This window comes from Centroberyx gerrardi, chromosome 20 (genome assembly GCF_048128805.1).
Source record: "Centroberyx gerrardi isolate f3 chromosome 20, fCenGer3.hap1.cur.20231027, whole genome shotgun sequence".
Classification (NCBI taxonomy): domain Eukaryota; kingdom Metazoa; phylum Chordata; class Actinopteri; order Beryciformes; family Berycidae; genus Centroberyx; species Centroberyx gerrardi.
The window spans coordinates 19,567,196-19,595,039 of NC_136016.1; the positions used below are offsets into that span (position 1 = coordinate 19,567,196).

Here is a 27,844-nt window from a genome sequence, read left to right on the forward strand (position 1 = left end):
CAGCAAAAATCTTGTCAATTGCTTCTCTATAGAACTACTTGCTTGCCTGGGTGTCTGGTTCTCCAGTACAGTGCTATAGTGAATAGAATGGGTACAGGTGTGATTCCTCGCGAAAGGCTACTTTGTAGCTGGGTGCTGGATTTGAATGACCAGAGTTCAAAGTGAAAAAAGCAGCACACCAGTATTATAATGAAAAAAGATGTCATCTCATTTTCACCAGTTTTTCATCAGTTTTGGCCGTGTCCTACAGTCCTATAGGGGCAATGGATAATGGCCAATGTCTCTCTAAAAACAAACCCTGAAAGCACCCAACGCAAAAATCTTTTTCAACACATTGATTGCTCACTCTGTAATGGGTACGTGTTGGTAAAAAGATGCAAATGAAAATGGGCCCAAGTCTCGTCTTGCCTTTCTCATACAGTTTTGTTGCGGCCTAGATATTGGCGAATTGTGCACCCTAACAAGCAAGACCTAAGTGGCTTTATAGTGTGAATTGGCAAGATTTTTGCCAGAATCATCGGTGTGATGGAAAATGGGGGGTAAAATAGGGTCCAGGTCATAAATTTCCCCTTTTGAAAGGTTGTTTGAGAAATGACTGTTGTTACAGAAAGGCCTCATCTAAGGGATTTGTGTGTGTGTGTGTGTGTGTGTGTGTGTGTGTGAGAGAGAGAGAGAGAGAGACAGAGAGGGAGAGGTGTGCCTATGTCAGGGCTAGCACTGGACTTAATGGGTGAAGGCAGACTGGCAGGCTCTTGGTAATGCAGCCATACAGGTAGATGGTGCGGTGGGGCGGGGGCAGCTTAAACTGCAGTGATGTGGAGAGAGAGGGAGATCAAATGACACTGATTAGAATAAATTGCCTCTCTTCAAGGCAGTGCGGCGGTTAAAAACTCACTCACATGGGAATCAAGCTACACAAATCTGAGATGAATTTTCTTGCCCCCTCACGTTTCTGCACCTTTTTGCCTTTCATCTGCCTTTCCAACTCTTTCCAGTTTCTTTTTAACTCTATTCATACTGACCACCTTTAGAAATATTTTCCAGTAATACACTGCTCTTCAAAGGGCGGAAGCAGAAAGCTGCATTTTCTCAGCAGTTTGCATTCAAAATCTTTTCTCTTTACCCTTCGATTTTATGTCTAAGTAGGTCCTGTTAGATTTACTGAGTACTTGTCAGAGGCCCAGTCCTTTTAATATCCTGACAGGTCTACAATTCAATTATGCAGTGGCCTCATCTCCTCTCTTCCTCGTCCTGCTCTTGCCTCCTCCTCATCTTCTCCCTTCTGTTCTGAGTGGCGTTAATTAGTTCATTTTCTCCCTTTTTAAGTGCCTGGCTGCCGTGGCTTGTCAGCCCATAATCTGGCAATCATAATGGCCTTTGCTTGGCCAGATGGAGCTCAGTGTGCCTTCCTCTTAAGGCTGCAAATTAATCGTATATACACGTATATTGCGATTTTAGCCTCCACATTGATAGTGTTGATAGAATATTGGCATATCGCAATATTGAAACATTTCATTTCACAAAGAGTTCAAGCTGTATTTGAAAATGGTGAAGATATGAAGTCAGATTCAAAGTGCAAAAAAAATATGTTCCTCAACTGATCAATATTCATTATTGTGAATAGTCGGGATCACAATATCTAGCAAGATTATTGTCATTATTATCATAATTTTAGCTATAATCATGCCTCATTTTCTTCTAAAAGTCCCTCTGAAGCTTATCTTGGTGCAGCACTCAGCAGGCGCACATAGATGTTAAAGCTGCTCTCTGCTCAGCATCAGGCTATAGAGGGACCTGGCTTTCTTGGTATGCTATCCTATAGCTGAAAGAGGCGACAGATTGTGTTATCATTTTGGGAAGAGGGGCTAAGAGGTGGCCTCAGGCAGTTTTATGTATTTGCATATCTAATGGACAGCAAGATCCCCTTATGTTGGGATAGATTTTGCTTTGTGTGTGTTTTGTGAGCTGCAGGCTACACTGTTGCATCTGAAGAGTTTTATTCCAAAATTAGATATCCTCCATTAGAAAATATTGACACTTTACAAAATGATTGTTTGCATGACAGAAAGTACAGCACATTATGGCTTACTATTAAAACTGTGAGTCATCTTAAGACCTTTGCAGCTAATAATGTTTTTAAGGATAGAATCATGTGTGATTTTGAAGTACTGGCTAAATGTTAGTTACATATTTGTGTTTCCATTCCTCTCAAGGCGATAGAGACGGCGCTGGACTGCCTGAAGAGCGCCAACACGGAGCCGTACTACAGGCGACAGGCCTGGGAGGTCATCAAGTGTTTCCTGGTGGCCATGACCAGTCTGGACGACAACAAGCACGCTCTCTACCAGCTTCTGTCTCATCCCAAGTAAGGAGACACATAAATTTGGATTATGACTCAAATATTGTTGAAAAATGTGATTAACCTCACAAAATATTTGAAATGCAATGCTCAAATAGTAGAAAATCAATGTGATAGATTTTATGTCACAGAAAAAAACAATCAAATGTATTTTTTAATTGGGTCAGAGCTACTACAATTAACCAACCTGCCAAGAGTGACATGCACAGATTAACAAACATAAAATCCTTTCTAGAACTGATTTTCTCATATAAATCAGTTGGTTTCAGTACATTGATGCATTATATTTACACACATTCATTATATGACATAGTTTGACAGGGGAATTGGTTATTCAGTATAAAATTCGTTCTCTAGAACAAAACCTTTTTTTGTAAATAAAAGGACCATGATGCTGCACCAGCATTGCTACACTGCACACCACTAATAAACACTCGCATACAAAACATCGGTGACATGAACTGCTCAAATTATGACTCACACCCTCGAGCTTGACTGAACACACAGTTAGATCTTCCATCAGTCTCCCCCCTCCTACTGGACCACCACCCACCCACCCATGACCTCCACTGCTCCCCTCTCCCTCTCTCTTTCTACCTGCCATCTCCCCCCACCCCACCTCACCTCATCTGTGTATGTCGTCCCACTACCCCGCCAACCCCCCCCCCCCCCCCCCCCACCCCCCCCCCCCCCCCACCCCGCCAACCACAGCACCCGCCGACATGCCAGGCGCTCAGTGTCTCGCATCACGTCTTCCATACTCTCCCCACCACCCGCTGCCTCATCAACTCCGTCTCAAGGGTGGGAGCGGCTAATTACACACTCGCAGTCTCCCACCCTCTCAGGCTTCACTGCGAGGCTGAAACAGACACATGAACAGACAAACAGGGGGTGGGGGTGGTGTTGGGGGGTGCTGGGGGGGGGGGGGGGTCGGGTGGGTTAGTCACATTACCATCATTGATCCCCGGGCAGGGGCTAATTGACTTTCCCCTGTCTGTTTACACTGCTCCATGCCCCTTCCACCCTCCTGTCGGTACACACCAACGCACGCACACACACAAACACACACACGCGTGCGCACATTTCTGCGGAGATAATGAAGTGTGTCAGTTATGATCGGGGGGGCTGCGCCTGCCGCCTGCTCTTGTCAGATGTCTTGATTCATGACGTCCCCTCTCCCTCAACAGACTTTTTCTCTCCTTTCCCTCTCTCCTCCTCCCTCCTTCTCGCTCCCTCCCTCTCTCCTCCTCCCTTCCTCCCTCCCTCCATCTCTCTCTCCTCCTCCCACCATCTCTCTTTGTCTTGGCGTTCGGTCACTGTGAAAAGAGCCTTTCAGTAAAAAAAAAAAAAAAAGTCTTGAGCGTTTCTTAATATCACCAAATGCCAAGCAGGCAGAATGGAGCTGCATTGGAGTAGCAGGCCCCTGAATGAGTGAAGGGCAATTGATCTGGCATTCTGTCAACCATCGCCCCCCCCACCGCCCTCTCCTCCTAGCCCCCCTCCTCCTCATCCTCCTCCTCCACCTCCTCCACCACCTCCTCCTCCTCCTCTTCCAAAGTGCAGTCTTTTAAATGGCGATAATGAAATGAAGCGATCCATCAGGTCTGCCCCTGGCGTGTGGCATTATAAAACACAAGCTCAAGCATGGAGAAAACAGCTGCTCAATCACACCATGGCCCAGTTGCCATCAGCCGCAGTAAATAACAAAAATACGAAGAGGGGGACGGAGAGGGAGGCAGAGGGACAGAGAGATAGAAGGAACGAGAGAGAGAGAGATGCACAAATAGTGTGTGGAGGGAGGGGGTGGAATGGGGAAGGAGGGTGGCCGATTGCCAGGGTTTTAAATGTGTTTCAAAAGACAGATCACTGTCCATTGTCTGTCTGCAGAGGGAATAGGCTCACCAAAAGCAATTAAAGGCATATTATGCAGGATGTCCCCCATGCTACATGTTGTTTTGCCTCTGTGTGTCCATTCAAATTGCCACCGCCTCCCTGCACCCTCCCACCACCAGTGCGAAGGACACTCCTCCACAGGGATCAGTTGATAATTTGACACAGGGGCTAACTAGAAAACATTAGCTAACTAGCCATTTGTTTACCTTACCTGTCCAACAGAAAGGCAAACTCTGAATCACTCTAAATCCCCTTCTGTTATTTTAATTCTCGCCAGCGTGGAAAAGCCAAGTCAAAGTTGAGCTCTGTCTGCAGCTCCTTTTGCTTTACTTTCCTTTTTTTCGCCGTACGCTACACGCCGTACGCTACTCGCCGTATGCTACACGCCGTACGCTACACTATTTTGAAGAAATGCGGTGTTAGGTAGCCACACCTACACTAATACAGTTAATACAGGCACTGATTGACAGAAAAAGGTTACCACCCAGAAACGTCCCGAACACAACGAACACAGGCAGAGGAGGCAGAAGGAGAGACTCGGCAGTCATGGGTGTTTTTATAGACTGCCAGTCCAGTGAAGTGCTGATAAAATGTGTTAATTTAAAAAATATTTTAAAAAAGTAAAATTTTGCATGCCTTTTTAATGGGTGATGTTTAGGGTTCCTGATTATAACTGTATCAATGCCATAAAATGTTGTCAGGCAATTTTTATCATCCAATTTATTGTTTTGTTGTTTGTGTTTGTCCCCATCAGCTTCACTGAGAAGTGGATCCCCAATGTCATCATCTCTCACCGCTACAAGGCGCAGGACACGCCTGCCCGCAGGACTTTTGAACAGGCCCTGACAGGGGCATTCATGTCTGCGGTGATAAAAGACCTGAGGCCCAGCGCGCTGCCCTTTGTAGCCAGCCTGATCCGCCATTACACCATGGTGGCTGTGGCCCAGCAGTGTGGTGAGGGACTGGTGCTCTCTGGCCTTTCCACATCTAATATTAGCTTTCTGTTTCGCCCTGGCACTGACTCTCTTTTTCCCAGTTGTGCAAGAAACTCACAAGCATTTAAGTGCTTGGTTTTTAATGTTGCACAAAGCAAGGCATTTTCAAAACAAAACGTAAAAAATTGCCTGTATTACACACAGCTGTAGTTCTCACCTCTCACACTTAATTCATATTAAACATAATTATTTTTCCTTTCTCCTGTGTCTCTTTCTGTCCTCCCTCCCAGGGCCGTTCCTGCTGCCGTGCTACCAGTTGGGCAGCCAGCCCAGCACAGCCATGTTCCACAGTGAGGAGAACGGCTCCAAGGGAATGGACCCGCTGGTTCTGATTGATGCTATCGCTATCTGCATGGCCTACGAGGAGAAGGAGCTGTGTAAGATCGGAGAGGTGGCCCTGGCCGTGATCTTCGACGTGGCCAGCATCATCCTGGGCTCCAAGGAGAGGGTCAGTGGCCTGGGGGGCGGGGGGGGTTCAGTTATAAGTGGATGTAATAACACGTTGACGTTGTAATCCTCATCTCATCTCTCATCAGTTCTTGTGTAATTGTGGTGATGTGCGCTGGCCATTAAGATCATTTAGGAAAGCTTTCACTGTCTATCTTATGATTACTTTAGTATTAAATTGAACAGTTGCATTCCGACCAAATGAGAGATCGACCATTTGAAAAATGGGGCAGCTACTCGCATGGACTTGCTTGCATGGACATATTAAAGTTATTATCTGTCTAAGGTTATTGAACCCATTACTTACTAAGAATTACTAAATTGTAAGTAAACAGAGAAAGCAAACATCTGCATTTTGGAAATATTCAGCATGAGGTAGTAATTCGGTTTTCAAAATGGATATTTAGATTTGGAATGAAACTTTTAAATTGTTTTCCTTTTCTCTGTGAAAAAAATACACCTTTAATGCCAAATTCAAAAGTTTTCATTGGTGGTTTTATTGTCTATTTTTCTATGTGTTTGCTTTAGTTGTATTATTTTTTAATAATTTTTCAAATGGGAACCAATTAATCATCCTGGCCTCTCCTCTCCACCTCCAGGCGTGCCAGCTGCCCTTGTTCTCCTACATTGTGGAGCGTCTGTGCGCCTGCTGCTATGAGCAGGCCTGGTACGCCAAGCTGGGCGGCGTGGTGTCCATCAAGTTCCTGATGGAGAGGCTGCCTCTGATCTGGGTGCTGCAGAACCAGCTCACCTTCCTCAAGGCGCTGCTCTTTGTCATGATGGATCTCACAGGAGAGGTGAGGGGACATCAGTATCATGTAAATAATCCAGGAGAAGGAGTAGGAGTAATATTCACTCCCTTTAGTTGATGCCGTTGTTATTTAGTGCATCGATTCAAGGTCTGCCTGCTCCCATTTGTTTTTTGTCCTCCCTCTGTGTTTTACAAAGGGTTGCAGCAGGTGTAGTGAAACAACTCGTCCGTTTTGTTGTCGTACCGCTGCACTCTCACTGCTATGACATGGTACTACCTGTCTTATTGATTTTCACATAGGTGTCTAACGGAGCGGTGGCCATGGCTAAGACCACGCTGGAGCAGCTGCTGGTGCGCTGCGCCACACCTCTGAAAGATGAGGAAAAGACCGAGGAGCTGCTGGCCGCCCAGGACAAATCCTTCCACATGGTCACGCACGACCTGGTCCGAGAGGTGACCTCCCCCAACTCCACCGTCAGGAAGCAGGCCATGCACTCCCTGCAGGTCCTGGCCCAGGTCACCGGCAAGAGTGTCACCGTAATCATGGAGCCACACAAAGAGGTGGGGCTGAGGACTGTTGAGACCTGATAGGGCCGCACAATTACTTTTACTTTTACTTTTATAGACTTTGGCAATACTGAAACATTTAATTTCATTTTGAATGTCTGCTGTAGTTGAAAGCAGTCAGGGTATTGACTGTTGGAAAAGGTGTGGTAAAATAATACATATGAGGTTATATTTGTCACCCGTCTTCGTTCTCTCCAGGTTTTGCAGGACATGGTTCCCCCCAAGAAGCACCTGCTGCGTCACCAGCCGGCCAACGCCCAGATCGGTCTGATGGAGGGCAACACCTTCTGCACCACCCTGCAGCCCCGCCTCTTCACCATGGACCTCAACGTCATGGAGCACAAGGTCTTCTACACAGAGGTAGTTTGGAGCTATTCCTTAACGTTTATTTAGCTGCAGGGCCCCCACAGCTGGAAAATTGCTCCTAACAACTAGAACAATGTAAATGTAACGAAAATTCATTGTTTGGCCTTATTTTCTAGCCTGCACCTCCAAAACACAATTACATTTGCAATTACAGTTGTTTATATATTATACTGCCCACAGCATTTTGTCGCATTACCTATTTATTTTTCTTTTAACCTATTGTTTATTGAATGTGTTTTATTTTCATCTTAAATTTGATCTATTCTTGTTTTTATGCCTTTTTGTAAAACACTTTGTAAACCTGCTTTTAGATGAGTTAGATGTTTGTTTTGCGTTTAAATGACAACATACTGTACATTGCTATGCATGTGGCACACAGGCATCTTAGGTTTAGATTTAGTTTAGATTCAGTGCATTTGTACTAGTGATAAAAACACAGAGAGAGGAAAAGAAGAAGGAATCAAGCAGTGTGTCACCGAAAATAGAATCAAATGAATCCTCTACAGTGTCACTGTGGCAGTGCCTTCTATTTTGAGACGACTGTGTGCTTCCCCCCCCTCAAAATTGTACACTGACTCCAGTACTTAATCAGTAAATGCTGTAAGACATTTTGGCTTTCTTGACCTCTGACCTGTATTGTTCTCCTCTCCAGTTGCTGAACCTGTGTGAGGCAGAGGATGCTGCTCTGATGAAGCTGCCCTGTTACAAAAGCCTTCCCTCCCTGGTTCCCCTCCGCATCGCTGCCCTCAGTGAGTTGGCTACACGAGACCTGATATTGGTTCATTGTAATATTGGCATGCTATGAATTGATGCTTACTCTGCTTTTGTGCTCACTGCAAGTCATTGTGGATGAGAGCCTCAGCTAAATGCCTAAAAACGCAAACCGAATGGTCCGTAACACCATCTATGGGGAACACGAATATGGCGGGTTTTGATTACATTTAACTGTCTTAAAACTATTCTCATGATAGCAGACACTGTCATGATCATTTTATCACTTCATGTCTTTGTTTTACCTCTGTGTGAATTAACTAATTTACTAACATTTCAGTATTTCTATCATCTGACCTCTTTTTCTGGTATTGTTTCATAGATTTTTATCATTCCTTGTCTCCGACTTGTCAGGAAGAATTTCTTAAATTATGTTCTGTCTCCTGGTTAGATGCCCTGGCAGCCTGTAACTACTTGCCCCAGTCCAGAGAGAAGATCATCGCTGCGCTGTTCAAAGCCCTCAACTCCACCAACAGTGAGCTGCAGGAAGCAGGAGAGGCCTGCATGAGGAAGGTCAGTGCGGTACTTTTCATCCTTATTTCTGCTGCTTCTGCCCCAAGCCTTTCTTCTCCCAACCTTCTCCTTCTTGTCTTATAGGCCCATTCCATTATAAAAATGCGGTAAAGCTTTCTGCTTGTTTGGGCTGTTGTATGGCCAAAATTGCAGCTTGCTCCTTGTGGTTTCATAATTGGTTTTGAATTGTGTGAAAGTGTATTTTATGTCGAGAATTACAGTTCATATCATTGCGTTTTTTGTCCCACCTCTCCTAGTCCCCACAAACGCATCATCGTCCTTCTCTTTGCGGGAGTGTTATTGTCTGTTTTGGTTGCAAACTGGATAGTTGTTTTTGAAAGGTAATCATTTTTGGTACTGCCAAAATCACTTATCAGACATGGCAGATAGTCATTGTTGTATACTATCAGCGTGTCAACCTGCACAAAGCCCAAGAGGAAGATTTTCGGTGAGCTTGGCTATTTCATTGGCAAGAATCAGACTGCTCTGTTTAGATTCAGCATCCCTATGCAGTGGACTGCATTTTGAATTTGACTCAACACTCAAGAGTTCAGGTTTGCCAAAGTTTTGCTAGTTGTCACCAGATGCCATTCCTTAAATCGACGTAAATAAGTAACTATCTGCAAGAAGCCGCTGCTTTTTATTCACAGGAAATGTCAGCGTTCGTATACTAGTGTCTCTATATGCTAGCATCTGTCCAACATTGTTTACAAGTGGTTACCTCCAGTGTGTGCTTGGCCGTCAACATGTCGGTCAAAGCTCTGTTGTGAACGGAAAGGTTACACACCCAGATATCAAGGCAGGCGCCAGGTAAAGTGAAAATGTGGGTGAATGAAACCAGTATTTTTTTGGTGAAAATGAAGGCAAAGATGTGAATTGATTTTAAGGAATTCATTTGCCAACAGTACAAACTGATTTGAAAGTCACCAACATGGGTCTTTAAATGTTAATCATCCCTCACCTGCCGTCATAGTTTTCTCTCTATCTTTGGTGCTGTACCCTCTTGTTTTCCTTCTCGCTCTTCCTCCCTTTCATCTCCTCAGTCCCTTCTCTATATCCCTCCCGTCATTTGCCATTTTAGAAGTCCTTTGTTAATCTCTCCCTCATGCGATCTCCCCCACCCAGTTATCTTCATACAGACCTCCCACTGCTTTATCACACGCTCCTCTGAAACAGCCCTGCCTCTATTTGTCAAACTATCCATACCTCCTTTGCCTCTATCCATCCACCCCAACCTCTTTGTCCCTTTTCCCCTCCATTTCTCTCTGTGTCCTTCATTTTCTTTCTTTACCACCGTCACTCCTTTTCACTATCCTCCCATTTTTTTTCCCCCTGCCTAGCCATTCTCTGCTCTCCCCATCCTTTCATCTCTGCCCTGCTAGCACTAATGAGCGTTGCCACGGGCCGATCGATACAGGATGGAGTGTTTGTTCTCAGCGCTGAGAGGAAAATGAATGTGGCTGCCATGCATCATCCCCTCCCGTCTGTGTGAGAATGTGGGTGTGCGTCGTCACTGTTTGGCGTTGGCATGTGTGCTTGTTTACGGCTGGCCATGCCCTCATTTGAGTGGCCTTAGTTCCTTAATGGAGACACAAGGGGTAGTGAGCTCTTCACAGGGCTGGGAGGCCCGACAAGGCCAGGTCTAATGCAGGCGGAAGATGATTTGTGGAAGGGGAATTAGAGTGATTCAATTTTAGGCCTTGGGAAAAAAAACCCAGCCCTGCATATTTCTAGTTTTTGAATGCTGAGTGAGTTTGTTTCCGAAGCCTGAACTTGGCATGGGATTTTGGGAGTTTTTACATAATGCAGGTCAAGGTTATGTTGCTTGTTAGATCCGTGAAAATGTTGCCTATTAAAAAAAGATGGCATAGTGTGATACTTTACAATTTTAGTAGAATGTATTTCTATCATTATGGTACAGTATATCATCAACATCTTTCAAACCTTTTGAGACATTTTTGGTTTACAGGGCCAATCTGTAGTATGCAGTATGGCGCCCCCTGCTGAACCGTTGTCTTCCTATTATGGGCATTGAACGTTATTGTCTGACACAAGGTGGACACTATGCAGCAGCTAAAAAAATTATGTGTGACGCTTCATTGGTCACATTACCAACAGTGTTTTGAAGCTGTTTCTTAACAGCTTAATTAGTAAGGTATGGCAATATCGGAGCAGTTTTTTGTGAAAGCTTATTTTCCATCTACAAGTCAAACCCTTCAAGAATACTGTGTTTAGATGGTCAGTTTTAGATTGTGTCTTTAAGAATTCTAATGATATTGAGTATGAGTATTATAACAATTTCAAAGAAACGTCTTAGTATTGTAATTTATGCGTCCAATTCCTGTATTTTAGTTCCTGGAAGGCGCCACCATTGAAGTGGACCAGATCCACACTCACATGCGCCCCCTGTTGATGATGCTGGGCGACTACCGCAGCCTGACGCTCAACGTGGTGAACCGCCTGACCTCCGTCACGCGCCTCTTCCCCAACTCCTTCAACGACAAGTTCTGTGACCAGATGATGGTGAGAAACACATCGTTCTGTCTCCCCCTCCTCCTCTCTCATCTCATAACATTTGTCATTTGGTCATTTTTTATGCCTTTTATCCAAAGCGTCTGGCAGCACAACATGCATTTTTATCATGGGTGTCTTCATGGCAGTCAAAGTTAGTCACCTAACTTTGGCAGTGTTGATGCCATGATCTACCCATTAAGCCATATAGTAACACACATACTCACTACACATACACTCTCACTCTCTCACAAACACACACACATAGTCTCAATCTTGTCTCTCTGACTCTGTCTCTCTCAGCAACACCTGAGGAAGTGGATGGAGGTGGTTGTAATAACCCACAAGGGAGGCCAGCGCAGCGATGGCAGCGTGAGTATAGACACATCAGACACACACACACACACACACATACACACACACTCACACCTTTCAGCGCTGTGAAATTTGATATAAATGTGAAGCTTTCATCATTCATACCATGTAGAGGTGTCTTGTTACTTTCATCAACCTCAGTTCAATACCTCAGTTGAAAGCCTGAGCGAATGCAATACAGAAGCAGACATGGCCTGTAGGAACAGGTCAATACAGCTGTCTCCTGGCACCTTTTTTTTTTTTTTTTTTTTTTTTGTTCAGTTGATCTGTCCTGCTCCAGCCAAACGGCACACACACTGAAGGGGCAGAGAAATTCCCCTTACACACACAAAGCCATAGTCGCACACAGTCAACACCTCCTCAGTGTGGCCTCCTCCCAGATGAGTCGTGAGTGGCCATATTACAATCAATGATTAATTAGGCGCCAGGCAGGCGGTGGTGGGCCCAGCGCTGCGTCTCCTCATTATCTCCCCGACAGATAACCTTGTAAAGGCAAAGAAAAGGTGAGAGAGAAAGAGGGGGAAAAAGCCGCTGCCTCTCCCTCACAGAAATAGCACCCATTTTTTTCCCTCTGTTCTCTCTTTTCTTTTTTCTTTTTTTTTTTAGTTCATCGTTCTCCATCTCAAAACGGTGAGCGTAATTAGATGCAAATTGGCCCCCGTGTCCCCCCCCCCCCCCGCCTCCACTCCTAGTCTTTGTGCCTGTTGACAGCAAGGCTGGCAGTGACAATAAGGCCGGGGTCACGGGGTCAACTAGCCAAGCTCGATAAAGACAAAAACCGGAAAGAGAGCGAGATGGAGCAGGGCCGGGGAGGATGGAGGGAGACACGGAGAGGCTAGAGGAAGGTTAAGGGAGAGAGGAGGAGAAAGGAGATGGTAGAAAGGAACAAAGGGAAAAAAAAAGAAAACGGGGGTAGGTTATATTAATTTGACTTTCACCTAAAAGGTTTGACGCAAGCAAAATGTCAGTGTCTGTAGTGCTGAAGAGTATTGAGTGAATGACCTGAAATCTGTCATGACATTGAAAGAGTGTTTTTCTCTCCAAATGCCATGGATTTTCTGTTGCCCGACTAACCTTCTGATATGCCCCTCCGCCCTGTTATTCACCCAGTTCGGAGAAAAGTTGTTCCAGAGGTCACGCTTAAAGGCCGTGGCTGTCTGCCCATTCATTTCATTGTTATCACCCTGTCTCATCTGCTCACCTTCCATATGGAACACACACACACACACACACACACACACAAAAACATGCACACTCACACACACACTGCTCTGCTGACTCTCTGATCATTGTCTCCCGTTCCGGCACAGCCTGCGTTGGAGGGCGTTGAGGTGAGATGTGGCCCGGTGTTGCGCCCTCTGTTGGTGACTCCTCTGTCAGTGATTGAAACTTTAGTCGAGCCGATGTCGTGGTAGTGGTGATGGTGGACTTGCCCTGTATTTCTGTGTCCGTGTGTCTGTGGTCGTCTTTCAGAAACCTTACTGTCGTCTTCAGCCTCGCTCTAACCTCACATTTTGACTGTTATAAAGTGTCCAATCCCCCCCAAACTCCCCCCACCCCTCCAAGAACTCATTCCAGTGTGATGCCACGTACTTTTCTTCCAGAAACTTATCTACCCCTAATGCGGCTCTGATTGCATTTTCACTAGTTTAACACGACTAAGATCCATCCTTGTCTTTCCGCAGTGGCTGTCCGTCGAGACTGTCTGTCAGAAATTATGTCCATGTCTAGTACCATCGTCTTTCCCAGACTTTCATGCGTCCTTCTCTTCCCTCCTCTCTCTGTCTCTCTCTCTCTCTCTCTCTCTCTCTCTCTAGGAAATGAAGATCTGTTCTGCCATCATCAACCTTTTCCACCTGATCCCAGCAGCACCTCAGACTCTGGTCAAACCTCTGCTGGAGGTGGTCATGAAGACGGAGAGGGCCATGCTCATAGAGGTAGGAACCAAACTCCACTCTTACGACTGACTATTTGAATGGGCTCGTCCAGTCTAGGAGTCGAGTTTGGGGTAGTTTTGTAGATGAAGCTCTCTCACTTTTAGGGATGGGACGATACACTTATCTCACGATACGATTATTTCTGAGCCACAAATCTTTCTAGCAAAGGCATTGGCTTGCTAAGAATGTAAACAACAATTTAAAAATCTCATTACAAAGTGCAAATAATATAATTTCAATGGAGAGCTTGTGAAATTGTGATGTGCAAGCCGTCTCATTTGTGATTACTACAGCAGAATAAAATAGAGCTAATGTCACGATTAATTTTTCTGTCCCATGTACTACGTATTGTCACATTTTGTATTGCGGTATATTGAATATCGATATATCGTCCGATCCCTACTCATTTTACGATATTACAATATGTTCCTGCCTTAAAGTATAACTCTGGCCTTTTTCAGTCTGACTCTATTTTCCCATCTTTTTCCATCACACCAATAGATTCTGACCAAAATGGACACTTCAGAAATCAAACCCAAAAGCACACAAAACATGCCTTTCACCATATTGACACTGGACTGTATTGGAGAGCTGCACACCCTGGCAAGGAAGACAGGAGTAGCTCTATAGTGAAGCAGTTGATGAGTTTTTGGTCAGATTTGATTCGTATGATAGAAACAGATGGGAAAATGGACTTCGAGTTGAAAATGGTCTGAGTCATACTTTAAAGGGTGCACTAGCTTGAAGGAGATTTATTTCCTTTACCTTTTTTAGAGTTTTATAGGTGATGTAGGCTTTACGTTATGAGTTTACAGCAAATCCTTCTGATATAAATTTCCTTGACCTGGGATAAGCCTCCTAATCCAGTTTGATCTAATCTGATTAGTGTGTATGAGACATTAAACTCCGCCGCTCCACTCAGAGCTTCACAAGGAAGTGATAGAATCTCGATTTGCTTTCAAGAAATCACTCCCATCTTCCCTCCTTTCTGCCTCTTTTCTCACCTGTTTTCCTCTGCCGTCTCCCTTCTCCTTCCACGCTACTCCTCCTCCATCAGGCCGGCAGTCCGTTCAGGGAGCCTTTGATCAAGTTCCTGACGCGCCACCCATCTCAGACGGTGGAGCTGTTCATGATGGAAGCCACGCTGAACGACCCCCAGTGGAGCCGCATGTTCATGGTCAGACACGGGGAGCTCTAAAGACGCAATCCCCGCAGTCTTCTCGCAGACACATTTGGCGTTGAAACAGCATTTAAATTTTTTTTACTGCCTTAGTAATAGGCCATAATCAGGGATATATTTCGTGTTTCGAGGCTCACTGGTCCCGTTAACACCAAATGGAGATGGATCACTCCCAGTACAAATTCTTAGTATTCTGTGTCGTTTGATTAGATTTTTTTTAATAATACGTAACACCACAGCGATCCAAAACAGTGAACATGGCTTTCTCCCGTCTCGCCTCATTTTGTCTAATGCACACGGTATTGTATGTGTTCATATACAGAGTTTCCTGAAGCACAAAGATGCCAAGCCTCTAAGGGACGTGTTGGCCTCTAACCCCAACCGCTTCGTCCCCCTGCTGGTTCCTGCTGGTACTGCGGCAACCGTCCGTCCCGGATCGCCTTCCACCACCACAGCCAGACTGGACCTGCAGTTTCAAGCTATCAAGGTAAACATATCTTCATTACATCTCAAGGTATACATTGTCTACATGGGTCAAATTTATGCATTTATGAAACAACCCCATTTTGGTGGCGGTGGTACTATTTCCTAATGTGAATACTGTTAAACTCCAGTAAACTCCTTCCATAATTTAGTCTCCGTCTGTTTTTCTTTCTTCATCCCCTGTGCTCAGATCATCAGCATCATAGTGAAGAATGATGAGGGCTGGCTGGCAGGGCAGCACTCCCTGGTCAGCCAGCTGAGGCGAGTCTGGGTCAGTGAGGCCTTCCAGGAGAGACATCGCAAAGACAACATGGCCGCCACCAACTGGAAGGAGCCCAAGCTGCTGGCCTTCTGCCTGCTCAGCTACTGCAAGTGAGTACACTTATTCAAGTTGCAATGGGGACGACAGTAGCCTGGAGGTTAGGCAAAGTGGGCTTCTGGAAAGTGGCCGGTTGGAATCCAGGATTGACAGGGGAAATCTGGGTTAGGGAGTGAATGAGAAACGCTCTCCTCTTCCTCAGCAACTCCTGTGGAGATGCCCTTGAGCAAGGCACTTAACCAGTGTCTGAAATTAACCTTTTGACTCGTCTGCCAAGGGCTGATAAACTAGAAAGGTACTGTGTGAAACATTCAATTAAGACAGATTAAGACTTTTAATTTAAAACTCACTCAATTATACAGTGGATCTGGAACGTTATGTTTCAGTTAACAGTATGGAGCTAACTATCCAGGTAATGGAGAAACAGAAGTTTGTGTAGAGCCACTGTAATAGCAGCCAATTAACAGTCTCTTTGATACAGACCCATTGTTTTGCTTTAATTTGATCAGTGGTTGTCCTAGTTACAACAACACTACCATATCACTTTAGTGCTAATAGGTGGAGTTTTTAAAGTCAGTGTAGTTTCACTTACTCCAATCATGCATACACCTTCACCTGAACACCTAAAAAGTGTTAACACACTTGTCGATTTATCCACCAAAGACAATTTCTACTGGTATTTGGCACTTACTGGGTGTTAATTTCAGACCCTGCACTTAACCCCCAACCTCTCCAGCCAACAGTGTGAGATCATACATTTCACACTTCCCTCAATTAAAGGTTTAAAAAGAACTTTGTGAATTGGATGAATAGTCAGAGTTCACATTATTATCTAAAGGTTATTTGAAAGTTATGGTAGTTAAAGTTCTCCCCGCTGTACGAAGTCGGTGTTGCCGACAGTTGGACAACTGCCTTCCTACCTGCGCACTGAACTCCGCACTGAGCTTGACCCCGCTGTCTGCCCTCCAGGCGCAACTACTCGGAGATCGAGCTCCTGTTCCAGCTGCTGCGGGCGTTCACGGGCCGCTTCCTGTGCAACATGACCTTCCTGAAGGAGTACATGGAGGAGGAGATCCCCAGGAACTACACCATCGCCCACAAACGGGCCCTCTTCTTCCGCTTCGTCGAGTTCAATGACCCACACTTCAACGACGAGCTCAAAGCGAAGGTATGCTCAGAGGCAATCAGGGCAGGGAACTAACTTATGTCTGCATGCCACAGGGGGCTGGAAAATCCCGAAATTCCCCAGCCAGTTTCACAGTTTTACCAGCCAGCTTTTAGAATTGAATTGGACCTTCAAACGATGGTTGGTTACCTGCCAAAGTGGCTGTTAGACTAGACGGGACTCCCAACCACACAGCCAACATTTACCCATGTTTGCCTGGTGGCAGGTGTTCAGCACTGTCCCTCAGCCTGGCTCAGACCACCAGCCCTCCTCTCTCCAGCACCGTGTGACCTTGGCATGACAGTTGAATACACACACTCTTATCTGAGCTGACATTTGAAAAGGATCCAATTGAAATGGTTAAACTGGGGGGGGGGGGGGGTTCAACTTAGGAATCAATTGGCCAAGCCATGCGTTATAAACCATGTTACATACATTCTGGGACCATCAACACAGCTTACTTGCTCTGCTGTAGTTCCTCGCATACGTCGGTCTTCAGTGTGGGAAATGCAGCCATTTAGGGACCTAATCTGTGTGACTTTTATGGTTGGTGTGTTTTGTACCAGAAGTTCTTTGATAGAGTCAGGGAGGTCATTTTCCCTGGTTCTGGACCCTTAGAGGCTCACAGATGAATGCCTCTGTCCTCTCTGCCTGACCTGCTGCTGCAAGCATTACAATCAGTCGTGTTGCTTTTTAATTAAGCTCACGCACGCACACACACACACACACACACACACACACACACGCACACATACACACACACTGCACAGCTGTAACGGGCACACAACCTGGCACAGAGGAGCGACAGCACTGCTGTTAAGTACAAACGGGTCAGTGGGGAAGGCCTGGCCTGGCACAGCCTGAGACTGGCCGTGTGGCAAGAACACACACATGCACAATCTCACACACACACACACACACACACACACACACACTCTGACCAAGATGCTGGCACGTGCACTTGGACCCCAAATACAAGGACAAACGCTGACTGGTGTTTATGATGCCGCTCACTCGGCTCTGCCCTTTTCGCTCATGTTAGGGTTTGCATTGCTTCAGTGGCATATGGACCGAGAAAAACAAACAGACAAAGTAAGAAATGAACCCAGAGGAAGAGGAAGGCAGCGTATTCAGCCAACTCATTATGCTGCGTCTCTCCCGGCTGAAACGCTGCGTTTGAATTTTTAGCAGAGCAGAGTATAGTCTCTTAGCTCGCAGAGCCACAGCCCCCCCCCCACTGAATTCTGCTCATATTGTTGTTTTCCCCTTAATTGTCCTCCTCTGGTGTGCAGCAGATGCTAGCTGTGTGTCTGTCTGTGTGTGTGTGAGCGGATGTGTTTTTCAGTGTTAATATATGTTTGTGTTTATTGCTGTATGAGTGAGCGAGAGAGTGTGGGGGTGTGTGTGTGTTACTTCCACTGACATTTAAATAATTGACTTAAGCATTTTCCTGGAAACCACGGGGAAGTGTGTGTGTGTGTCTTAGTGTGTTTGTGTGTGTATGTGGGCATCACAGGGGTCTGAGAGAATATTTCAGTTTAAACCAGAGACGGAGAGGAGAGGAGTGTGTGAGAGAGAGAGAGAGAGAGTGTGCGACAGCGGCAATGAATTGTCTGTGATGGTGCAGCCTGACTTCACGCTGTTCTTGTATTGCTTCTCTTGTTTTATCCAAACAATCCTCTCAGAAAACTGCTTTTGTGCTGCGTTTTTGTTCACAAAAGCATTTGACTATTCATGGAACTACAGAGTAAATTCCAAGCAGACAAGCAAACAAACAAGTCTATAAAATTTATGAGCCACAGCGTGCCTGTTTCACATTCAGCTAGTATTCTTCTTTTCTTTTTTTGCTTGTGCTCGACGTGAGAGTAGAGACAGGTAGACGGCAAGCAGAAATTTCAGCAACATCAAAATGTATCTACGCGCTGTGCTGGTATCATTTCCCCGGAGAAGATTGAAATCAAACTACAGTGTTCGGTTCAAACAACAAATAGATGTTGTTTTTGTTAGTAGCTACACCCGTTATGTGCCTCTCCTGTCAGTGTGAACAAAAATAAAGTAGATTGAAATTCCACGTCAAATCCAAACCTGCAAGCAAAAGTGTTTTCTTGCATGAACCAACAGCTGTATGTGTGTGTGTGTGTGTGAGTGTAATACTTATTCTGGGCCACACACACCACACTCTGCCTCCTAAGGTGGCTGGAGAGTAATGCTAGCGGCACTGCAACACACACACACACACACACACACACACACACACACAGAGTTATTTGTTTAGGGGTATAGGAATGGGATCCAAGATAATTAAGAGACACCTGCAGAACGAGATCTGGGCTACTAGCCTGGCGGTGTTGCGCACACACACACACACACACACACACACAAGCAAGCTGCAGGAACACACTAATCATCTAATGGCATTATAGAAATGTGCGGCGGTCTTCCAGTGATTGATATCAGAGAGGCTCAGAATTAATAGGAATAGATGAGACTGAAGAAGAGACTGGCGCTTCATGCATTTTCTTTGTGTCTTTATTTGGTGTGGGTGGGTGTGTGTGTGTATATGTATGTGTGTTTCCTCAGTTTGTGCATGTGTGTGTGTGTGTCTATCAAGCATGCGTGTGCATTGTGCAGAACGTGTGTGAATAATGTGCTAATGGAGGAGCCGGAACATATGCTGCCACAGCTCGTTCTCCGCTGAGCGATGCCCTGTCCTCCCCCATGATGGATTGAATGGGGGGGTTCATTAGGAGATAGCAGCTTCTCTAATAAATGCAGTCGTTAGCTGTATTGTGGTGGGGGTTATTCTGCTTTTCACTGGCTAATCAAGCCTTTGTCTTCATTCAAAGCTCCCTGGTAACGTTCCCTGCCGGTTTCAGGGTGTTATTAAATAGCATTTTAAGTCTTGCCCCAGATATCGTAACGCCTCTGTATCCCTTTGGATTTTTTTGTTATCTAGGTTTATGTCTTAATTAATAGAGTGTTTTATGGTTATTGAGCATCATTTCAGAGTATAAAATGTTCTCTTTTGCCATTCATTTTCATTTCATCCCATTCATTAGCAGTGTCACAGGTCGTATTTGTCATTGCCGTGCTCAAATACTTTCTTCATTCTCAATCAGAGCTTTTTTACTTTCCTCTCTGATGTGTTGCAAAGTTTTTTTGCTGTAATTTTTTAACCTGTGAAGGAGCTGTGTCCCTTCAGAGTCTCAGGTGTTATGTAGATTTCTGCTTCATAACTCTAACCTGTGTCTTTCCTGCTTCTGAGCATCCTTTCTGATTCTCAAGGTTTTTCGTATTTCTTACCAGTTAAGACATTGTAGCATGTGTTCCTCCTGGTTCTCAGGTGTTACGAAGCTTTCAGTACAGAGAGTGTAACTTGTGTCCTTCCTGGTTCTCAGGTGCTGCAGCACATCCTGAACCCGGCCTTCCTGTACAGCTTTGAGAAGGGCGAAGGAGAGCAGCTGCTTGGACCGCCCAACCCTGAAGGAGACAATCCCGAGAGCATCACCAGTGTCTTCATCACTAAGGTACACACACACACACACACACACACACACACTCTCCTAACCACACACACTGGTTTCCCCTCTCATCAGTTTGTTTTCACATGCAGCCCCCTCCTTTCTCCCCCTCCTTCCTTTCTTCATTAGTCAAAGGCTTTGTCTCTCCATCGCTCTGATTTCATTACCTGCTGCATTTCCTCTCATAATGTCTTATCAGTCCAGCATCTTTCCATTCTCTCTCCCTTCATCAACTACATCCCACTCAGTCTGATCCCTCTCGTCTCATGACCTCCACTCATTACTTTATCACTTCATTGCTATCGTTCCATCTTGCTCTACTTCCTTTTCCCATCCTCTCCTCTCATCTCCTCCATCCGTCTTTCTCTCTCTCTCTCTCTCTCGCTCCCTCCTCTCATCCCACTGTCCTCTCCTCCCATCACGCGTTTCATTCATCAGACCCGACTATAATGCCTGGTGTAAATGTCACGGTGTGACCATGCTAAAGGTCAGTGTGTTTGTTTGTGCTGTGGCAGATCTCATCACTGACTAACACCAGTGCTAATGGCTGCTAATGGCTCCTCTCTGCGCTGGTTAAAACTCATTTCCTCGCTCCCCTCCCTCGCTCTGTGTCTTCTCCTCTCTGCGTCTGCTCTCCAGGGAATTCAAATGGTGATTTGGTGTTTTGAATGGGGAGCTGTCTTTTTGTAAGAGGTTTTCAATGCGTGTGAAAGCGGATTGGGTTGTGCCGGGTTGTCATTCACATGGAATTTTGGGCTGCAAGCATGACTCAGATTTGCCATATCTTTTCAAAGAAACATAATTCAGGCAAACGGTAAAGCATCTTTCTTTTATAGAATCCATTTCTCTTTTCTTATTCATTTAAATGTGCATTAAGTGGTCTGTGACTTCTGTTGACCTCGATCGGCGACCAGTATGAATTGCAGCAACATAGACAGCTCTCTGGCTCAGCCTCCCTCCCCTCTCAGCCCCTTGAGGGACGATGGCCTGTTCCTGACACAAACAATTAAGTCACACTTTCACAGCACGGTGCGTAAGCTAGTTAATTAGAGCAGAGATCTAACAGAAACATCTAGTGAAGAGGTAATATATCAAAATGCAAAATACTGTCATAAAAATACTGCTTTGGCATTTGTTTTCTTTGGCTTGAGGACAAAATGTCTTGTGAAGTTGGTTGCTCGCTCTTAGCACCATCCTCCATTGAGCAGGGAGTTTTTGCTCCAAAACAGAGTACCGACCAGAAAGTGAGTTTTTAAAGTGAAAAATCTCAGCACTTGGCAACGAAATGGTTCAGTCACTGGTACTGATCAACAACCCTACCAATCCCTGCAGATATGGTCATTTGTCGCTATGTGGTATTGTCCCTTTAACCCCAAACACCGACTTTCCCCCCTCATCTCTCCCATCCCTCCCCAAGGTGCTGGACCCAGAGAAGCAGGCCGACCTGCTGGACTCCTTGCGGATCTACCTGCTGCAGTTCTCCACCCTGCTGGTGGAGCACGCCCCCCACCACATCCACGACAACAACAAGTCGCGCAACAGCAAGCTGCGGCGCCTCATGACCTTTGCCTGGCCCTGCCTGTTGCCCAAAGCCTGCGTGGATCCCGCCTGCAAGTACAGCGGACACCTGCTTCTGGCCCACATCATCGCCAAGTTCGCCATCCACAAGAAGATCGTCCTGCAGGTGGGGAGGAGGATGAGAAAGGAGGCTCAAAGGAAAACAGGAGGAGGAAAATTCCTTTAGTCGAGTTTATTAATTTGCCCAGTGATAAAAGATATAAGTGAAGTGCTACAAAACAGTAATAAAATACAGTGTCGAGAAAACACAGAGGAAGAAACATGGCAAATTTGTGCAGGAGAGATTAAAAAAAAAAAATGAACCCAAGGGGCTAGTAAACCCAATCTGCCTAAAAACAAACAGAACATGCAAAACATCAAGATGACAAGCAAAGACACAACTGAATTGAAATGACAACAGGGGACTACGTGGTGGAAAACGATAACGAGCTGCGTACAATTAGAAAGGAACTAAAATATATTTAAGTAGCGCTGATGGAGAAAATGATGCCATATGGGAATTGAGCATGTGGTAGGGAGTGGGAAGGTGTGTGTATGTGAGCGGGAGTGTGGTAGCACATGGTTGTATTCCTTCTCATGTTCCACTGGATATGGAATATGAGAAGGGAGAGCTAAGAAGGGATATAAAGCGATTGAAGGGGTCAGAAGAAAAGTATAGTAAGGATTGAGAGTACGGGAAAAGGTCCGTGGATGAATTGCTAGAAATTGTCAACTAGTCATTGAAATTTCAGCATCAAATGAGCTGTGAGCGAATCAGATGGGATGTGTGTCTGCTTTGTACAGGTCTTCCACAGCCTGCTGAAGGCCCACACGATGGAGGCTCGTGCCATCGTGCGGCAGGCCATGGCCATCCTGACCCCGGCCGTGCCCGCCCGCATGGAGGACGGCCACCAGATGTTGACCCACTGGACCCGCAAAATCATCGTGGAGGAGGGCCACACTGTTCCGCAGCTGGTCCACATACTGCATCTCATCGTGCAGCACTTCAGGGTGAGGAGCCATGGGAGAACACACACACACACCCACACACACACACACACACACACACAAACAAACTAGGGTTGGGCAATGGCGTACTTCCTCCTATCAACCCATCGTCATTACTTTTATTGATTTGTCCATGCCGGGTGGAATTCCTGTAACTGTAGCTAATCATGATGGATGCTCTTTGCCGTAATTTACCTTCTCTGGTGTTCATCCAAATTAAGAACACATGAAGAAATAGCTGAATATGAGCATCAGACAAGGCTACGGTAAAATACCCATAAAAAATACCCATAAAACCTTGTATTTTGTTCGTTTGATTTGATTCTCATTCCTCGAACCACACCACAGTTCACTTGGAAGAGAATCGAGACCTATATTTTCAGGGGTCTCAATACGGTTATTTATAGCCACTCGTGTTCGGATGGCATTGTTCTCGCCTGCCCAAAACGAACCGAAGGAGTTAACGCTCCAGAGTTTGAATGAAGTGTCCCAAACACGTCTTTGGAGGTAAGGTAAAAACTGATGGAAGGGTATCCGGTCAAAATGCGTTCCCAATAGGAAGCAGTAGCACAAGACAGTCAAGTGGGACAAAACCAGCACACCCTGAGGAAGGCTGTGTGGAAATGTTGGCTGTGTTCAGTCTATCTTCTGTGCTGGCTCTAAATACATTTTAAATCAACTTATGCCATATTTTTTGTCCCTGTGTGTGTGCTTCCTCATTTGACTGGCAGTTTAAAATGTAGCCTAGTGCAAGAAAATGATCCAGATAATTTCAGTGGACAAAAAATCGGCAAGGGAATTTCCGACCCTTGTTGTATTTGTCCAGTCGTCACACTAGCGATCAGCAGGGTCAAAGGGCGACTCTGGTGCGCACAAGTCAACACCAGCAAAGCATCTTGGGCCTTTATGGCCCAAGATGTTTTGTTTGTTGGCCTTCATCCTTGAACATCAAAGACCGTCTCTGCCCTCTCTGCTCCTTCAGCTGATGTTCGCCGCCCCGCCAGTCGGGGAGCGACAGTCTCCTAACAGAAGACTGACGTTTTCCTCAGCTCCCCTCTATATCTCACTGACAGGCTGCTCTCACTGGGCCAGATGACTAATCTAATGTAATCACATCAGCATAATTACACTGGGGAGTAGATAATGACAGGCAGATGAGAGAGACTTTGTGTATGTGTGTGTATGTGTGTGTGTGTGTGCGATAGAGAAAAAGAGAGACCGTGTGTGTGTTTGTCTGTGTGCATACGTGATGGACAGGGCTTAGCCACTCTGTCCTTAAGGGGCTTTGAAGTCCTGCTCTATCGACTATAATTACCCTCAAAGTGAAAAGCTTTAATATTCTTTGACACTGGCGACAGCGACAGCCCTCAGATAGACATCTCGTCTCTTGCTCTTTTGTCTCTGTGTGTGTGTGTGTGTGTGTGTGTGTGTTTCAGAGTCCCTGTTCGGTTTGCGATGAGGCTAAGTGACTCTTGAGTGTGACGCTTGAGAGTGCGAGTGCTCGGGGCTAAGTGTGTGTCATCATGTCCTTGAGACTTAGTAGGAGTGCGACTTCACAGACTTTGCCTCTTCTGACTCCGTGTCTCAAAGTGATTGCGTTCAACTTAGCATGTGTTATTCCCCCAGAATCTAGAGCAAGGCATCGACAGTGTAGTAAAATATTGGAAATACACTTTTTCCACAAGTCAGTGTCATCGCGTTTGATTCACTTTTCCCACTTTTGGCAGCCTTCATCATAATGATCCTTGTCTTTTTGATTGTAGCGACATCTTTGCTAAGCGGTCAATGCTGTGGTTTCTGCACTACATTTCCTAGAGATCACCTGTCAATCAAACAGTGTGTCCAGTACAGTGACTTCTTTTTCCTTGGATTTTCTGTAGATGAAGTTTGAGTTTCTGTAGGTGATGCTCTTTTCTTTGTCTGTTCAGCCATGGTGGCTATCACTGGCTGTCTGTTGAATCACTATTATCATTTCGCTGATAGGGAGTAGCAAAACGGACCTTTATTTACATGAAAATGTTGCAGGGTTTTACTTAAGTTCTACCTACCTTACCCTCTTTCTCTTTCCAGGTGTACTACCCGGTGCGCCACCACCTGGTGCAGCACATGATCAGTGCCATGCAGCGTCTGGGCTTCACCCCCAGCGTCACCATCGAGCAGAGGAAGCTGGCCGTCGACCTGGCTGAGGTGGTCATCAAGTGGGAGTTACAGAGGATCAAAGACCAGCAGGTGTGTTCAGAGACGACTCTACACACATACACACACATACATGTAAATGCAGGCATAGAAGCACACTGAATTACACACGGGAAGCTTTTTAATGACTTAAAATAGTGTTCTTCAATCTTTTCAGCTTGAAAACGGCACTATGCCTCTGTAAGACCCCCTGTTGCAGACATAAACGCTCAGTGAACTTAACTTTTGCACGAAACAATCATTTCCATTTTCCCCTTTTCAAGATATTTTACTTGATAAATTATTGGAAGAACGCTGGAGGCTGCAAATATTTATTATTTCACAAGAAAAAGGCATTCATCACCAAGATTAAAAACATATTTTTTGTCATATTCCATAAATACTCATGACTCCGGCGACTTAAACAAGATATACCCACATTATGTTTCATGCCACAGACTGTAATTATGCTAATTGATGGACTCAGAGTCTCTCTTTCTCATCTCCACCCCCATCCTCTTATCTCCCGTTCTCTTCGGATGTGGCAGCTGGAGTCGGAGGCTGAGGCGGGGGCGAGTGGTGAGGGGACCAGCGGGGGGTCCGGAGGTGTGAAGCGAGGCCTGTCGGTGGACACCGCCGCTGCCGGGCAGGACGTCAAGAGGTTCCGCACCGCCACCGGAGCCGCCTCCACGGTGAGCTACGAAAGCCGTTCAAATGCCGGTAGATTTTGGCTGTGACTGGCGAGTGTGTCTGCTGTCGTTCAAATATTCAGGCCTACTTCCTCTCCCTTTTCATTTGTATTTTGGAAGTGGTTGATGCACGTAGCAATTCTGAGGATTACAAGCCTTGAGCAAACCTTTATTTTAATCCATAGCTATCGCACACCTGTTCCTAAAGGCTAATTGAATCAGAACCCCTGTTCCAAAAGTGACAAATTTTCTGCTTTCATTTAAGGCAAAATGGCCTTACTTGTACTCTGGCTATCTGTATTCTGGCTGCTTAGTGCTGGCTGCTGCTCTAGAATATTAAAATAAAATAACTCTGTGAGCATCTTCACAGTAAGTGTAAATCTGTTGCGTTTGCATTGGTGCATGTCGTGAGATATCTTAAGATTCAGTGTTTTTATTATGACACGTGTTAAGAAAATGTCCTCAATCGTCCTTAATCATTAAGTAGATTTCGTTTTATAACCGCTGATTGATTGATTGATTGAATTTATTATGGGCAAAAAAGAATCAAACATGTTAAAAGACTACAAAACACTTATTTCCAATGTGGTCCTTGATGGAAGACAAATAACACATAGCACACTAACTATAACTATAAAATTTTCAATGTTTATGGAATCTTTTTCTCTCCAATCTACTCAAAATTGATCTGTGTAACAAATTGCAGGGAATTAATTCTGGTGTGTGTTTGTGTGTTTAGGTGTTTGGCCGTAGCCAGTCCATGCCAGGAACAGAGACCCTGCTCACCAAGCCTGTGGAGAAACAACACACAGACACTGTGGTCAACTTCCTCATCAGGATTGCCTGCCAGGTAACACACACACACACACACACCCACACACACACACACACACTAGGTACAGCTCTGCCAACCATATCGCCTGCCAGGTAGGACACTACTAACCTAAACCCCTCAGTGGTGAAGGTAGGACATACCTGGTGGCTGTCCTAAACGTGTCCCTTAACACACTCACACACACTCACACACACTCACACACACACACGCAGTCCTTTAGGTGTCTCCTCACACAGCTGTCCCCTGCTCTAGTGGCAGTGATGACCTTGGTTCCAGGCCTGAAATAGACTGTTGAGATTTCACTCACCTTCCCTTTTTCCCTTTTTCCTACTTCTTCTTTTTGGGCCAAACTCAATTTTCACTGTTCAACCAACCACTTCTGTTGAATACAAGCTACTGTATAACCAGTAGGGATCACACACTGCTCCTAGAACACAGTGTAGAAACATAGTCTTGCATTTTGATTCTTTACTGATCTTTGTAGGGAAATTCACCTTTTTACCTCCCCACCCCTCCACAGGGAGGTCAGAGGTCACTGTCAGCTACAGAGCAGCACACCTAGAGCTGGTAGGGATTCATTGTCTTGCTCAAGGACACTTCAGCGGGCTGTATGCGTGTTGACATCCATCTGGTTGAAGGGCGTTCTCCTGACTCACTAGGCCACATGAATGAAATGAAGATATATGGTGACGTTCCTTCCCTCTCCTTGCCCTGCGTGATTTCTCGCCCTGTCAGGACGGTGTTATGATATTGACGATGCAGCCCCGTTGTCGTTGACGATGATATGATAATGATACCCCTCCCCCTCCCCTCCCATGTAGGTGAATGACAGCACCAACGTGGCCGGGTCTCCAGGAGAGCTGCTGTCTCGTCGGTGTGTTAGCCTGATGAAGACCGCCCTCAGGCCTGACATGTGGCCTCGCGCCGAGCTCAAGCTGCAGTGGTTCGACAAGCTGCTTATGACTGTGGTAAGATGGCGCATGCATTTAGGATGACTCACTCAGTTATTGTGTACCCTCTTAGGCTGTTTTTTGGGGTCTCATAGAGCCACATCTGCCTATAATGCTGAAATCTAATCTGCGATATCCTTGGTTTTTTTGGTAACATCTTTGCTGCTAAGCGCTCATTGCTGTGGTGTTTCTGCACTGTACTTCCCAGAGATCAATCACCTGTCAATCAAGAAGTATGGGCGGGACTGTGACGTCTTTTTCCTTGGATTTTCTGTAGATGAAGTTTGAGTTTCTGTAGCTGGCGCTCTTTTCTTTGTCTGTTCAGCCACACCGCTGTTGCTGCCACCAGAAACTTAAAACACACTTCATGTGTGGTGGAGGATTTTTCCCAGGAAAGACCTACCACACTCCGGGTGTTTTAGAATAGCAAATGTAAAAGCTTTCATGAACTAGATATAGGCGGAGTCGCTACTTTGT

At 45.5% G+C, this 27,844-nt stretch overlaps 1 protein-coding gene across 3 annotated transcripts in view; it reads left to right on the forward strand.

Annotated features, from left to right (window-relative positions):
• The window catches only part of trrap (transformation/transcription domain-associated protein), a 96,280-nt gene that overhangs the window by 13,454 nt on the left and 54,982 nt on the right, over nt 1–27,844 (forward strand). For all 3 annotated transcript variants that reach the window (XM_071911835.2, XM_078290699.1, XM_078290698.1), the window contains exons 21-42: nt 2,214–2,365; nt 5,007–5,206; nt 5,478–5,695; nt 6,294–6,491; nt 6,746–7,006; nt 7,211–7,372; nt 8,031–8,127; nt 8,541–8,662; nt 11,015–11,185; nt 11,477–11,545; nt 13,366–13,485; nt 14,543–14,662; nt 14,988–15,152; nt 15,339–15,520; nt 16,437–16,635; nt 20,031–20,159; nt 21,571–21,837; nt 22,515–22,721; nt 24,789–24,947; nt 25,442–25,585; nt 26,322–26,432; nt 27,239–27,385. In XM_071911835.2, coding sequence (XP_071767936.1) covers nt 2,214–2,365; nt 5,007–5,206; nt 5,478–5,695; nt 6,294–6,491; nt 6,746–7,006; nt 7,211–7,372; nt 8,031–8,127; nt 8,541–8,662; nt 11,015–11,185; nt 11,477–11,545; nt 13,366–13,485; nt 14,543–14,662; nt 14,988–15,152; nt 15,339–15,520; nt 16,437–16,635; nt 20,031–20,159; nt 21,571–21,837; nt 22,515–22,721; nt 24,789–24,947; nt 25,442–25,585; nt 26,322–26,432; nt 27,239–27,385 — 3,600 coding nt within the window. The remainder of the gene's footprint in view (nt 1–2,213; nt 2,366–5,006; nt 5,207–5,477; nt 5,696–6,293; nt 6,492–6,745; nt 7,007–7,210; nt 7,373–8,030; nt 8,128–8,540; nt 8,663–11,014; nt 11,186–11,476; nt 11,546–13,365; nt 13,486–14,542; nt 14,663–14,987; nt 15,153–15,338; nt 15,521–16,436; nt 16,636–20,030; nt 20,160–21,570; nt 21,838–22,514; nt 22,722–24,788; nt 24,948–25,441; nt 25,586–26,321; nt 26,433–27,238; nt 27,386–27,844) is intronic.